This window comes from Lissotriton helveticus, chromosome 11, assembly GCF_964261635.1.
Source record: "Lissotriton helveticus chromosome 11, aLisHel1.1, whole genome shotgun sequence".
NCBI lineage: Eukaryota > Metazoa > Chordata > Amphibia > Caudata > Salamandridae > Lissotriton > Lissotriton helveticus.
This window is the reverse complement of record NC_136072.1, coordinates 109,629,705-109,645,273: the sequence shown is the minus strand read 5'-3', so window position 1 is coordinate 109,645,273 and position 15,569 is coordinate 109,629,705. Positions and strand designations below refer to the sequence as shown.

Genomic DNA, 15,569 nt, shown 5'->3' with positions numbered 1-15,569 from the left:
CGGCACAGCTCGCCACTCCACTACACACCCCTCCACTCCAATATACCCAACCCAATCGACCCCACTCCAGTTCACTACAATCTACCCACTCCACCCCAATCTCCCCCATGCCACTCTACCCTACTCAAATCTACCCCACTCCACAATACTCTAATCTACCCAATCTAGCCTACTCCACTCCAATTTATCCTACTCCAATCTACCACACTCCACTACAATCTAACTCACTCCACCCCAATCTACTTCTTTCCAGTATAGCCCAATCTATCCCCCTACAATCTACTTCACTTCAATCTACTCCACTCTACCCCACTGTACTCCACCCCAACTTAACTTACTCCAGTACACCCAAATCCAATCTACCGTACTCCATTCCAATCCACCCTACTCTAATCCCCCCCAATCGACCCACCCAAAGTAGGCCACTGCAATCTAAAGTACCTCATTGCACTCCAACCTTCCCCATTTCACTCCAATCTACCCCACTCTGCCCAACCCCACTCTTCACCAAACTACCCCATTCCAATCTACCCCAATATACCTCACTCCACCCCAATCTACTGTACTCCTATCTACCTCAGTCTACCCCACTCCACACATACCTACCCCACTACTATCTGCCCCACTCCACACCAATCTGCCCCACACTACCCCAATCTACTGTAAACCAATCTACCCCACTCCATCCTACCCCAATATACCCCACTCCACGCTATTCTAAAGAAACCTAACCCACTCCACACTACCCCAGTGGCCCCCTCCAATCTACCCCACTCCACAATACCCCAATCTATCCCACTCCACATCACGTAACTAACGTTTAGAGATGCTGAACAGCAGCCAAACTGGTGTACAACATGGCTCTGGCAATGTGTTTTAGCCAATAGCTCTCACATAGGCGAGACCATTTGGCTTTGCCAATGCTGGTTATATTGAGTTTGCTATGACAGTTCTGTGATTACAAAGAGCTGTAATCGGGGACCGGAGCAAGGGTAGGACGAGAGCTAGTTGCCACGCCACCCTAGCGGCATAAGCAGCGGCATAATCAAGGTAGTGCTCTGTCTACACACCCCCGTCTTCACCAACCTCAAATTGTAGGGGTCCAAGTACTCCAAGCCAAATGACCTAGTGAAAAACAGCAACGCTAGTTGCATCATGACGCTCAGAACCCGCATTGCAGTAGTGTAAGAGTCACAATCACCTCTCTCTTTAGATAACGGTCCTGATGAATTGCCACCAGACCCAATAGCGGCTTTTTAGGCAAGAAACGTGTTGAACACTAAAACCCTGTAGGACAATTACTTCCAGGCAGGGTTCACACAATTTTTTGCTAGGTTAGTGCACCCCTAAAAATGTGCCAAGAGTATGATTAGACCTATTTTAAGTTACACTGCACACTCACCACACTACCCTGTCTACACCAACGGCTTCATCAAACTAGGAGCAAAGCCCAATGATGAAGCATAACAGCCTCCGGGGTGTGTGACGGAAATCCATAATAGACCTGAACACTCCTTCACAATAGGAACTGCACATTGACTTTTTTTCATATCTTAGTTGGTTAGTTGGGAGTAGTTGTGCAGGACCTGGTTAAAAAGCTCTTGGTTCCTCCTTTTTGAGAAACTACAAAGAGCTGTAACCAGCATGTGCTACTGCTACCCACTCAAGTTGCTTTCAATTTCTCAATCTCAAGAGGATGAAAGAAAGTGTTGCCTCACTCTTTTAAACTGGTAAACTCAATACAGACTCTGCTGCAGCAATCACATGCACCCACAGAGTCCTCCTATCTGTCCTTTTCAAGTCAGAAAGGCTGGAACTTATTTCGGCACAAGGACTGTAACTTTCATTTCATATCAGTTTACTCTCCAGCAGATTCCACAGGCATGGACATTGTTGCCCGTCTCTGCTTTGTAGTCTGCTTTGCAAGTTTACTTTTATTGTTGGAGTTGTCATTTCTGGGTGTTTATACAGAATGCCACAAACTGATAATACAGTGTGCAGGAGCAACTTTAGACAATGCAATAAACTCACCATGAATGTAGTCCCCTGCAAAAATGCAATGCTCCATTTGAGCTTGAAGATACATGTGTGAACTGACCCTGGTAAATATTAGGGACCGTATCAGGACTCCGTTCTGAAAGAGGACATTATACAACAAACAAACCATAAACTTGATACTACCAGCTAGTGGATGAGATACACGCAGCTCAGCAACACAACGTAGTGGTTGTGATGGACGCAATGCTTGCCTCTGGCGCATGGGGAAGGGTGGGGGGGGTTCAGCCCAAGACATATCACTATAAGTGAGTTGACAGTCTCAGGGGTACGTCACCACAGCCCATAACTTTGCGTTACAGTGCTGTTGGTTGCAACGTCCCCGTTTGCTATCTGCAGTTCATGAATCAACTCTTATGATGTAGCGCAGCCACTGGAGACAGATTTTTTTTTTTTTACGAGTTACAGGTGTAGAAGAGGATCATGAATCAGCACCAGGTGTTAAATGCCATTACAGAGAGGTGTACATTTAAGACGATTTAATTCTAGGATCAGTTGTGTTTTAATCTGGATACAACATTGCAGATACCTGAACATTTTGTTAGTATGATGTGCTTTGGTATAATAGCCAGGCCTTTCTGACCAGAGAAAGGAAAGCTGGGCTACAGCCTATATGCGAATGTGAATATCAAGACCTTGAGCTCCAGAAATAGCTATATTTGTGCTACATAAAAAATAAATACTATCCTCTAAAATTGACCAAAATGCCAATATTTATCTGTACACCAGTAGGAACTTACAATGAAACTAAGAAATGTATACACATTTATTTTCCATATACCTCTTAGTGAGTGCTATTGACATTTAACACGACCTACTGTTGCAACTGTGACAAACACCAGTCACTGAATCTGTCTCCAAAAACATTACATGACAATGATGTGTATCAAATACACGTCAAAGAAAACATGGGTATCAAAGGCGTGAACCGTACTCATTAAAAAAACAAATCAAAGGCCACAGCAACCCAAACAAATACCTAAAAATAACAAACATCATTACAATTTAAACGACTGAATAATAACCGGTAATTACTCGTACTGTCTGCAATATTTGCACACCTGCACATTGTTATGTGTTACTAATGCTTAGCCACTCTCCTCGCACTCAAAATAAATATGTATTTAAAATGTAATACAGGAGTATGTCACAAATATCTGTTTAACAGAAGTCACTTCTTATATGTTCAACTATAAAAATGTATAGTCCCATATTTGGAACCTATACAGAAGGCTGTATGAGGACTATTCTCTTTGTAAACTAAAGCACTTAACGCATGATTACAGAAATCTGGAGCCTGTCACTGATGGGAAATAGAATGCCTAGAATGTGAAACACTGTCTGCTAAGGTTCACAAGGACCATGAAATAGCAATGCACTCGACACTCCTCTCCTGTTAAACTAAACAAGAGGCGAAAAGTCACGGTAACACCACATAGCTTTCCATAGGTATAGTGGCTGTTGTGTTTTGACGGCAATAGAAGCCATAAATAGCCCAAAGGAATTTGTACTAGTGCTTAGAATACCAGATACCTCTGGGATATAAATAGTAGCTAAACATTGTGACGTATTTTGGGAAGTTGTGTATATCAGGTGCACAGTAGACTCTTCGGTTCCTAGGCATACTATGGGCATCAGGTATGGTAAGCCATGACATATTACCACTAAGTTGAGGCCAAGGAAGAGCTTGGCATAAAAACCATGAATGACAAACCTGGGCATCAGGTAAGTGTCTGAACTGTGTACCTAGTCGTGAAGAACAGGCCAAGGAATCAACAATGTACACAAAAGGGAACACCAGACAACATGTATGTGCATCATTGCCAGTATGGGATATTATCAATAAATGTCTGCCAGAGACATTGGGCATATCCAAGAAGGGCATCAGGAATGTTAATTAAAAGACAGACCTGGCTTTCAGTTTAGACAAACTATTACGCCTGTGGAGAAGTGTGGCTCACCGGTTAGAGGAGGCAGACCTGGAAGCAGAGGTCAGCCCGGGACCAGGGTTCAATTCCCGGCTCGGCGGGGTCTTGAGTCCTAAAATGTCCATGGACTCGACAATTCTCGCTCCAGTGCCTAATCGATTCATGGGTTCACACTCTGCGACTCTGGGCAATAGATTGCTTAATCTCCACAACGGCCCCTCGCGGCGGGATGCCTGGCTTTCACCTTGCGGATACCCTGCCGGGGTTATCTCACAGGGGAATACCAGGACGGGTTCCCTAAGCAAGCCCTTAGAAACCAGTGGTGATTTGCGCTATATAAATCCATGTACATTTACGCATCCCAACTACATTTCAGAAGCCCTGGGCATTGACAGCATGTGTGTGTGGGATTGTGTTGTTGCCGTGTTACTAAAGTCGTAAGCAGCTGATTCTGATTGCAGAATGTTGGTATGAGTTGGAATCAGTACAGTTGTCGGAGGGAGTAGGAAGAAGCTGAGCGCTTCTTTTTATCTTGATGTTTTGGTCTGAAATAAACTTGATGTTAAAGACGGTTATTTGCCTGCATACGTCTTTACATATTGACAAGTATTTAGCACGCACATGAATGGCATATTTCGTATCGGGTCGGTACAGAAACACCCAACCAGCACAGTTACAGGCAGTGATCGAAGTGCAGTAAAAAAGATTGGGAACTGTGATGCTGTGTGCAAAGGGGACACAGTGAGTGAGCATTGGGGCGGGATCAAAAGCGAGGCTAAAAAAACAAAATATATTCTGTAACTTGTATCAGTCTTTCACCTTTTAGGTAACTACATATAAAATATGGCACAGCTTAATTGAAAAATAAATGCAAGTTAAGTTAATCAGTGGGAAATGTATCATGTAACTTATGAAATCTCTATTAGTTAATTCACTACAGAGGTTTGTGTCTAAACAGAGAGCCAGAGAACTGAATCCTGGTTAAAGCAGGGGAGAATAGTGACTTTTGTATGTTTTGTGCTACATGGTCCAAATTTGTGACATTAAATCATTATTTTAAACTTGCCTTCCACACAGTAAAAAAATGTGTTACAAAAAGGTTTAAGATAAAAAAAGATCTCCCAAAAATAGATTTTAGAAATACCCAGAGTGTACATAGTGGATTTTTATAACTAATTTAAAAGCATACACTTCAGAACTCATCTGGAAACTCCCTTGCAATATCACTCAAAAAGATTAAATCTGTGTCAATAGGAAGCTTCAAGTGATTCCATCAACTAAAGCCAATACCAGCTTCCAAGCACCCTATACATTTGCAGATTAACCAGTTGTGCACATTTACATCTCTTTTCAGGCAAGCAGGCACCCTTGCAAGAAGGCTTCTTTAGCTCTCTGCTCCTCTCCCGGTTTCACAGCACAGGAGCCCTTACGTTTTAGTTGAAGCACAAAACTCTTGGAATTAACCGTCCCAGGACGGTTGATATTTCACATAAAGTACGGAAACTGATTTTCTTAAATTACAAAAGTACCGCCTCAGATCGCGCCCACTGATTGATAGAATACCTACGCTTGTCTCCTAACTCAAGTGCTCGACGAGTTTTAGCTGGCTAGAGCATCGGGTGCATTTATAAATGTCTCCTAGTCTCTACATCTGACTGCCACCTCTGGGTACCAAGTGGTGGGATACACATTCCTCAATTCAGACTCGCTTGTGTTTCTGACAGCCATATGTTGTATGTTACTACCTTCATATCTCTGTGCATCCTAGATAGGAGAGTTCACCAATAAGCCCAAAACAATCTAACACCTCCCTCTTGTTCTTTGTGACAATAGTAGACTTCGATAGCTAATTTGATCTGTGCTGACCACTGCAGCCTTTTGGACCGGGTGAGACAATCTGGAGGAATTCCTCCATCCCTCGGTTCTTTGGACAATCTGGAGGAATTCCCCTATCCCTCGGTTCTTTGGACAATCTAGAGGAATTCCCCTACCCCTCGGTTCTTTGAGGTAACCTATGTGTTTGTTTAGGTCCTTTGCCAACTCGCTGCAACAATTGGCAACAGTAAGGAAACAAAAGAGCTATTACTTTTGCTCTCTATTCTGCGTTGAATAATGCCAAGGGGGCTTTCTGAGACCTTGCTGTCTGTGCGTGGCCATGAATGCCCATGGCATCTTGTTGCCATGGGTTTACCAGATCCACTGTTTAGGCGACTGATTTTGACAGCCCCGGGCGTGAAATGTGACAGACTCTAGATCTCTTGCCCTCTGTGCGTGACCAGTAGATGTGAGACAAGCCCATGCACTCACCTATCTCCCGATTCAGGATTTTCTCCTCCCGGTTGCCCACTGGCTCGATCGCCTTCAGAAAGGGCTTAAAGAGGCGCAGATCGCAGAGGCGGCGGGTCTCGTCAAAGAACTCCTCTCGCTCAGCGTCCTGGGTGACGCTGACAAAGATGTACGAGGCCTCGTCTTGGAGCAGCTGCTGCAGGGGGTACTTGCGGGCCTCGCGGAAGAGCTCGTGCTTGATGGAGAGCAGGGTGGCCTCGCGCTGGCACTCGAGCGGCACCAGCATGCCGTTGGGCAGGAGGCACTCCACCGTGATGCGCGGGGGCATCAGGTGCATGCCCCATAGCTCCCCGGAGGAGGGCCGCGGTGGCATGGCGGCTCACTGGGTGCTCGCTGCTACCTCGGCAGAAACAAGGGGGCTACCTGTCCGCAGACACACAGTGACCCTCCCGCCAGCCGTGCATCCCCGCGCGGCTCTAGCGGCCAGGACGCATTGCAGTCCCAGACACAGACACTCTCCTTCTTCCCCCGCCCCCAGGCCGGAAGCAGGAAGAGAGCCGGAAGTCGGAGGCTCCCTGCCATTCCAGTGACACGCACGGCGTGCCTGGAGTACACAAGGACAGAAAAGAAAGACATGCTATGACTGTTCCCGTGGGAACGGGATGCGTAGAAGAAAGACTCCATAATAAGTAAACATAGCAGCAGATAAAAATATAAGTCACGATTTTAGCAGCTGACTGGAAAAAATAATCTTGTGAAAGAAGCGGAGGGGAAACTGCCTAACCTAATTTTCTATCTGTTAGAGGCAATATATATACATGTCTCGTGATCACAGAAGGGAAAGCAGAAGAGGCTTGGCTACTTAAATCTTAAATACACATTTACGTGAAAAAAAGTCTGAATTCGGTGAGAGGCTGCGAGATCCATAAAATAATGGTCTCACACAGGAATCTGTGTTTGAGGTAGATTTAGTCCTTTTACACTGTGACATCATTTTACACTGTGACATCAACCGATGAGACATAGACAAGTCATACCAGGCAAGTGAATATACACACACCCCCTTTAAACATTTAAACAAAAATAAAACACACATAATAGAATAGTTCCTGTCAATAGCATCCAAGAACCCATTACCTATTTATTCTGAAATGCAATCTCTTGTAGGAAATGTAACTGGGCGCCCATCGCGGTTTGTAATACTGACACTGGAACCACCGTCTTTGTCTTCCCTTCCAACAGAAATATCCTCGATCACAGCTTCCAAATTTGGAGCAACTTAATCTTGTATTCGACATTTATCTGATTTGACCCTTCCACCCCACCCAGTTGCTCCCTTAACGTAGTTTATTTATTTATTTATTGAACTTTTGTATAGCGCTAGCTGGACCCGGGGGTATCAGACCGCTTCACAGCAAATACAGATATGCAATAAAGGAAAATAAGGACAGAAAAACAGGAATCAGGAACACAAGCAGGAAATAGAGTCTGTACAACAACAACTTGAGCGCCATATGGGACGGAGACCAGGAGTGAATCATCCGGCTCTGGGTTCAACGAGATAGCGGACTTTCACCCTAAGGCGTGGGGTTCTTGTTAAGCACCGGAGCGCTCAAGGAAGAGGGCTTTGAGCAGCGATTTGAATTGCGGAAAGGAGGCTGTCATTCTGATATGGGGGGATGGAGTTCCAGATCCTGGGAGCATTCCCCGCAAAGGATTTATTTGAGGTTTTGTGTTTCTGTGAATTTAGAGGGATAAGTAGGAGTGTGTTGAAGCTTCTGAGGTTCCTGGATTGACTGGCCCTTTTGAGTTTGGTGGCCACGTATTCTGGTTTGCCTGTATGCAGGGCTTTATGTGTGAGCCAAACTACTTAAATACCATACCTTTCCATTATTCAATCTTGTTGAATTCTTTAATCATTCAACTACACGTTATGGTTCTGAAAACGTGCTCTCACGTTTACAAACTCTTATTTTATTTCTTCACTCTCATCTATTCCCCACCTTCAAGTAGGGGTTGCAAACTGTTGTATCTGCTGCTCAGCCAGTGTGTCTGTTGTATAGAATGTAGGTGTGTGATGGTGCTGTAGAATGTTGGGTATGGGAGAGTCAGTTGAAGGATGGGCTGAGCAGCAGGTAGGCTGCTACTGGTGTTTTTTTTTATTACATCTCTTGAACTGAAAATCTTAATAAATCATCTTACTTAATTTACACCTGGATTGATGGACTCTTCTTTTGATTACAATATTTTGGCGACGATTTAAAGTGGAATAAAGTGGAACCTGCGTGTGTTAATTGGTAGACTGAAGAACCTACCGAAACAAAACTTATATGAAACAAACCTGTGGAAACTACTGGAAGAAGATTATTAATGGAACCCAAAAGTACAGAGAGGTACAGTATGCCCTCCAGCCCCATCAGTGTCCTGCTCCATTAGACAGCCTATCAGCCTGGGCATACTCAATTGAACAACCATTACATGTTGCTGGTGCTTGTTACCTCACAACTTCCTCACTTTCACTGGTCATATGACAGTGTGAAAGTAGGGCACATTGGAATATGACCGTCAGTTGCAGGCAACAACATGGTCCAGTCAGAGGACACACTGAACTCGTTTGGGATCCAAGATGTTATCTAGTTTTGGAAGGCATTTATAACTTGGAACAAAGCCAGTGTATCAACGTTTAATGTGTTGTTTCCTTTTGACCTTGCTGCTAATATTGTGACTGTTTTGTCATTTCAGCTAGGTTCATCTCTCATGCTCAGAGTTACTTTAAAGTGAAGCTTAGGTGTGATTTCCACTGGCACTTCATGGTGTGGTTGATGAATGTATTCTATATTATTACTTACGTTCTGTGAAGAGTATATGTTTCATGATATGTTATGCTCGTGTGAGGAGTAACTGTGGCATGGTTTGTTTTCCTTGTTTTATTTAGATTACTGCTTGTGGCTTAGTCACCCATTCTTGATAGAGGTGTGGGATGGACTGCGCGTTGTTTAAGTTACCAGGATCTTATTGAAATATGTGGTGTGGGATGACTGCGCATTGTTTAAGTCACCCGGTTCTTTTTGAAATGTGTAGTGTGGGATGATTGCATGTTGTTTAAGTCACCCGGTTCTTATTGAAATGTGTGGTGTGGAATGACTGCACATTGTTTAAGTCACCCAGTTCTTTTGAACTGTTGTGTTTGAGATAGCTGCTTGTGGATTAAGTCACTCATCCAGTAGGTGTTACAGTTAGGATGACAGTTGTGTGTGAGATGTATTTGTGGGATGATTGGGAGTAGTTTAAGTCACCCGTCCTTGGTGAAGGTGTTTGTTGTTGGGATGACTCTGCGTAGTTTGATTTTGAAATGTGCTGTGTGGGATTATAGTGCGATATTTTTATCTCCTAGCTTCAAATTAAATGTTCTAAGTGGGATGACTGCGTGGTTTAAGTCCGTCGTTTTGCCTGTTTATTGATGTTTGTCATTCCATTTTTCAGCTCTTTATGTTCTCTGCTGCACCGATTTGATATATACTTTGGTCTGGCTGATTTACGTGTCAGCCTGGCCAGCTGGCCTGCATTTAGTTTGTGAGTTATGTAGTTGAGGTGGAGTACGGTTGAATGTGTGATGTGTTTTCTTGTATGGTGGACAGGGAGAAGATGTGTTAAGATGTGTGTCATCATGTGTTTTTGTATAAGAATAGTAATTGATTACGTAGTGCTTTATTCATTACCTGTATTGTAATGTATTGCGTGTATTAGATTGCATTTGCTCTGATGACATCTTTGTTATTGATGTTTAACATATTCATGGTGTAGGATCAATGCTATTTTCTTTCATCACGTTTCCATTGTGTTTGCATGACCATTTACCACCTTTATATTGTATAAGTTACATGCATGTTTTCATATGTATTGAGTTGGGTTTACATGCATTGTTTATTTAAAATTGTTTCATTTAATGTATTGCATGCTTGTACATCTTACATTTCCTTGCAGATGTCCCTTCTCTTGCTATGTATTTGTCGGATGCATGTAGTTGTAGCAATGTTTTCTTTTTCCTGTAAGGAAAGGAGATGTGTTGTATCTGCTGCTCAGCCAGTGTGTCTGTGGTATAGAGTGTTGGTGTGTGATGATGCTGTAGAATGTTGGATGTGGGAGAGTCAGTTGAAGGATGGGCTGAGCAGCAGGTAGGCTTCTCCTGGTGGAGATATTAGTTACATCTCTTGAACTCAACATCTTAATAAATCATCTTACTTAATGTACACCTGGTTTGATGGACCCTTCTTTGATTACAATCCAAACACTATGTTTGTCATCATAACATTTTTGTTTGCATTCTGTAATATCTGTATGTTTTTTTCCTGCTACTTCTACAGACCAGTCTACCAGTTTTGATTCAGCCACTCATCCTAGATTGTCTTTAGTGTAAGGTTTACAGCTTCTCATGAGTATCATATAACAGTGAATGTTACTCTGTAAGTCCAAACCATTGTCTTTATTTCTACACTGCTTGTTTTGCTATTCATGACAGCTAATTGAATTGTTCCTTTGATCACCCTGTTAAAGTACTCTAAAGCCCTGTTAACAGCTAGATGATAAATTGAAGTTGTTTAAATGAGAATTATTATTTATTACTAAATAGTCTGCAACAGCAACTGATTTGAATTGTGAGCAATTGTCACTAAGGATTTACCACGTTAACCCCTCTCTTACAAAATTATAATTTGACATTTTTAACTGAGCAGAGGAATCTCCTTTTGAAATTACTTGCAATTCTACCCATTTATTAAAATGATATACCATTACTATAATATACTTTGCATCTCTGATTTTTGATATTATGGAACCCATGATATCTATTTCTACGGTCTCCCAAGCCATTTTTCGACATTCTAATGGACTTAACGTTGGCTGAAAAGTGTGCAATGTTTTATCTGAACTTCCACATTTAGGACAATTCCTCACAAAACGTTCAATCCCTACATCTGCTCCATGCCACCATTACGATTCCTTAATCCCTTTCTTGCATTTGAGAATACAAAGATGTCCTTTGTAAAAAAAATCCTTGGAGAATTATAGAGCCAAAAGAGTCACTGCTACCATGTTGCACAATCATTCCAACTGCAGTGTGACAGGCCCAACAGCATCCCAGATCGGCACGAGCCCTAAAGCAACACACATAGGCAAACATGCTTTATGTTTAAGCCAGGTGTCTTCAACCAGTCGATTATGAGCTCCCAGACACCGTCAAGGTAGCTCACAGCCTTGAGTTCATTTTTAAGTAAGCACATGGTCACATTTTTCTTTGAATGTTCTGTGTTTACTTTACATTATTATTATCAGGCTGCAGATAAAAGAGTCTGATAATGAGCAGTGCTCAGTCAGATTTGTGGGCCAGACTGGGTCACAGAGGTGAAGAATTGAAGCACTGAAGTATTTAACCCTTAAAGAAAAGTCCTTGTCGACTCAATATTGGAGCAAATTATGTTTCTGAATGTTTTTGAATGGGAGGAAATTAAAATGAAAAGTTACCTTAATGATTAACTTTTCATTTTAATTTTCTCCCATTTTAAAGTGTTGCATTTACGAGCAGCAGGCCTTTTGCTCCCAGTGGACAGTAGACACTGTGTCATATTTAAAACTGACAAATATTCATTTTTTAAAAATGGGTGAATTTTAAAGTGAAGAAAACTTTTCCTATGAAACATTATTAATGTATTTTTTTACTTTCTATTAAGCAAAAAAGTCTTAATGTTTTTGAAGCATGTTTATTCACTTAAAATTCCTCCCAGTTAAACAAATGTATTTTTCTGTTAAAAATATGGCACCATGTCTACAGTCCACTGGGAGCGAAATGCTTGATGTTTGAAAATGTGACACTTGGAAATAGGAGAAAAGCTAACTGATGAGTTTTATGGAATCCATATATACAAAGTGAACTCTTTAGTTAATTTTTCACTATATAGTGCCATATTTAAAAGTAAAAAATACAGGCATTGTTTTACGTTAGAGAAGTTTAAAGTGCAGAATTGTTTTCCATATTTTGAACATTTTTACAGAACATTTACACTTTAAATTTCTCCCATTTGTGTTATACATGTACTGGGGCCACATATGGTGAAAGATATGTCCTGTGACACAAGTGCATATGACACAGTCTCTCAGTCACCTGTACACATATATCCCACCCATATGCCCACATGTTAATACATATTAATACATCCCCAAAGACCACACTTTCACTAACACACATTGTAACCCAGTCATAGTGCCCCTAGTGAAAGTATTTTGTTCAAACTATAGCATCTGGCTTCATGGGTATTAGGCTTAAAGTCAATTAAGCTGGGTGTGGGGGCATCTGGTAACATTGCATGAGTTGCTTAACCGTCAGTAGATCACAATGATTTTCACTGATCAGAAGTAGCTCTCACTACAGAAAAGGTTGGAGACCCCTGGTTTAAGCTGTGCCCCTTACTGTACTGCAGTATACGATACCAATGGAGTTCACCACATTTTCTGCCTTTGCCGCCAACTTTCTCTGTTTCCCACATCACGGATATACCTGAAGCTCTTCACTGTTGGAATTCTGGGTGGAACATGCATGGATTTTGATAGACTTGAGCTCCTTGCCTCAGATGGATCGCTGAAAGAACAATCTCTCACAGGAATCCCTGTCTAAGGTAGATTTATTCCTAAGCCTTGCATGGGGACTTCACCTCATCCCAGCAGGCATCTACTGAACTCATACAACACAAACCCTAGCTAACATTCTATGTTTTACACTGTGACATCAAAGGATATGTCATCCTTATAAGATTCTTACCAGTCAAGTCAACAATACAGAGTCTCCTGATATTTTCAGGGTGAAAATAGATGCTGTCTTCATTTTCTGTAGTTTAAAATTTCCTTAAATTAAAGGCAAGATAATGGAGGAATTACATTCCCTTAAAATCATTGTTTGGGGCCACCGTGATCTGCAGGGATTTCCCATTCCACAACCCTTGGTAGCAGAAGCAGTGGGGGGAGGTCGCCACACCCCCTTGCACTGCTACAAAGCGCGGACGCATCCCTACTGTCCTGGGAGCTAAAATTCATTGTTTGGTGCCGCTGTGAGCTGCAAGCTTCATGTGCCCACAACCCTTGGCAGCAGAGGCAGAGGGAGGAAGACACCCCCCCCCCCCGCAGCACTACAAAGCGCCAACCCTGCCCACTATCCGGGGACTTAAATTCATTGTATGGTGTCGCTGTGAGCCACAGGGACATTGTGTCTCACAACCTTTGGTAGCAGTGGCAGAGGGAGGAGGTCCCAGCCCCCCTGCAGTGCCAGAAAGTACAGATACACAGTCCAGTTGTGCGAGACTCACCTAGTTAAAGCCTAGGCCAAGGGCGGGCCAGTCCTGCACCCATCAGCGACAGGAAGAGGCAGGGCAGGGCGGCCCTCCTTGCTTTTCGTGCCACCTCAGTCTGATCTTCACCCGGTAAGTCCCATTTGATATTTTGTGGCTTTGTAAGGGCTTTTTCACCCCCATTGTTACTTTGGCCTGTTTCTTTGTCTGACTGCTCCTTCGTGCCATAATTTGTCTATTGCTGGTGGGTGTTCCCACTTTATTTTATTTTTAATGGGTAAACGAAAAGCAGCTGACAATTCCCTGGGAGTCAGGAAGGAGCCCAAATCACCCAAGCCCCATGCAGCTGAGAACTGTCCTTTGCAAGTTATAGATGATTTAATTGTGGAAGGTGGAAGACATCCTCAATAGCGGAAGAAACATACCTGCCGTGCCATTTCCTACAGCAACTAAATCTAAGATTACCCAATTTTATAAGGGGAAGAAAAAGCCAAATAGCATACATTCAAGTGTTAAAAATACCCCTGCTACTAATTTACATTTGGAGAAGGAGGCAAGGACTTTGGAATCTATTACCTTGTCTACCACTCAGATACCCTCTGGCAATAATGGCCCACTTCTGGAAGTGGTATTAACTGATCCTGTATCCAGTTCATCTTTGTCATGCCCAGCCATTTGTGATATCCCACCATCTGATGCAAATAAACTTAAGGATGGCTTGGACATTAATGCTGCCAAAGTTGTTTGTCTGGAAAACATCACAGCTATTTTAGAGAAACGTCGGTCTGAATTTATTATTGGTAGAGATGCTGTTTTCTCTCTTAGCACACAGGTGATGATATTATTGCATTCAACAACAGATTAATGGTGAAGCTTTTGGTAAGCGAGTTTTGTAACCACAGGACTTGCGTAAATAACCATCCTAACCACATCACTAGTTCAGCTGGTTCTGGGGCCTTAACACATGGTGGTCACACTAATGGGAACAACTTACCCTCTTTTATTAACATGTCCACCAGTTCCATTCATATTGGCCCCCACGTCTAATGTAACTTCCATCTCTACATGATATAGAGGTGTTTGAGCGGCTAAGAGTACCTGTATAAATAACTCTAAGGCCGATAATTACTACAGTGCCCATTCTATTTATCCCTCATAGCCAGGACGTGGCTTTGCTCCATCTTCCTTTACCAGGGCTAATCCTGAGACTTCGTCTGCGGTGGGATCTGGTGGACTTTTACCTAAGGCGGATCATCTTCCCCCCGACTGTACATCCTATGTGGTGGTTTTAGTGGATGTACCTACACTTATGCCAAACGCTAGTGAAAGGTTTTTACAATTAAAGAACAAAGTAACACATTGGCTCTCTAGAAGTTCTGGGGCAGATGCCAATAACACCCACGCACAAATTAACACGATACAAAGAGATGGCTGGGTTGGTCGAGACACTAAATTGTTCCATGGTGATTGCATTGTGATGAATTTTAGCAATAGCTGGGTTGCCAGCAGAATCTTAGCATCTTTTCAGGGGACAGAAGGCTCCGCCTCCAGTATTGGGCTGGGACCATTGGGGGGTTTCTACAAACCATGACTTATACTTAAGATGAGAACTCCCAGGCCCCCTTACCCTCAGGCAATTCAAGATCCTCATAAGATATATCCCAGGCTCCCTAGGGTGCTCACCATCCCTTGTATTTCTTTTAATAGATTAGAGGATCTTGATTCTCATGAGGAGGTGGACTGGCTACCATCAAATGAGTTTGATGGTAATTTTGCTAATATAGGCTGGGAGGTTGATTGTCACCCGTTAGTGCCTGATTCTAACGATCAGCCTAGTTTCCTTTCATGGAACATAGTAGGGTTTGAGGAGTAAGCCAGTGCATCTAATAGGCTAAACTTTATTCGACCATGCCATTTATTGGCCCTCCATTAAATCTCAGGCCCTATTACAGATGACTGCACCAGC

General features: G+C 42.8%; 1 protein-coding gene across 3 annotated transcripts in view; it reads right to left on the bottom strand.

Annotated features, from left to right (window-relative positions):
* PIK3CA (phosphatidylinositol-4,5-bisphosphate 3-kinase catalytic subunit alpha) overlaps window positions 1–6,828 on the bottom strand; it is a 339,084-nt gene extending 332,256 nt beyond the window's left edge. For all 3 annotated transcript variants that reach the window (XM_078665664.1, XM_078665663.1, XM_078665665.1), the window contains exon 1: window positions 6,291–6,828. In XM_078665664.1, the coding sequence (XP_078521790.1) occupies window positions 6,291–6,642 (352 nt within the window). In that variant the 5' untranslated portion in view covers window positions 6,643–6,828. The remainder of the gene's footprint in view (window positions 1–6,290) is intronic.
* Window positions 6,829–15,569: the final 8,741 nt, after the last annotated feature.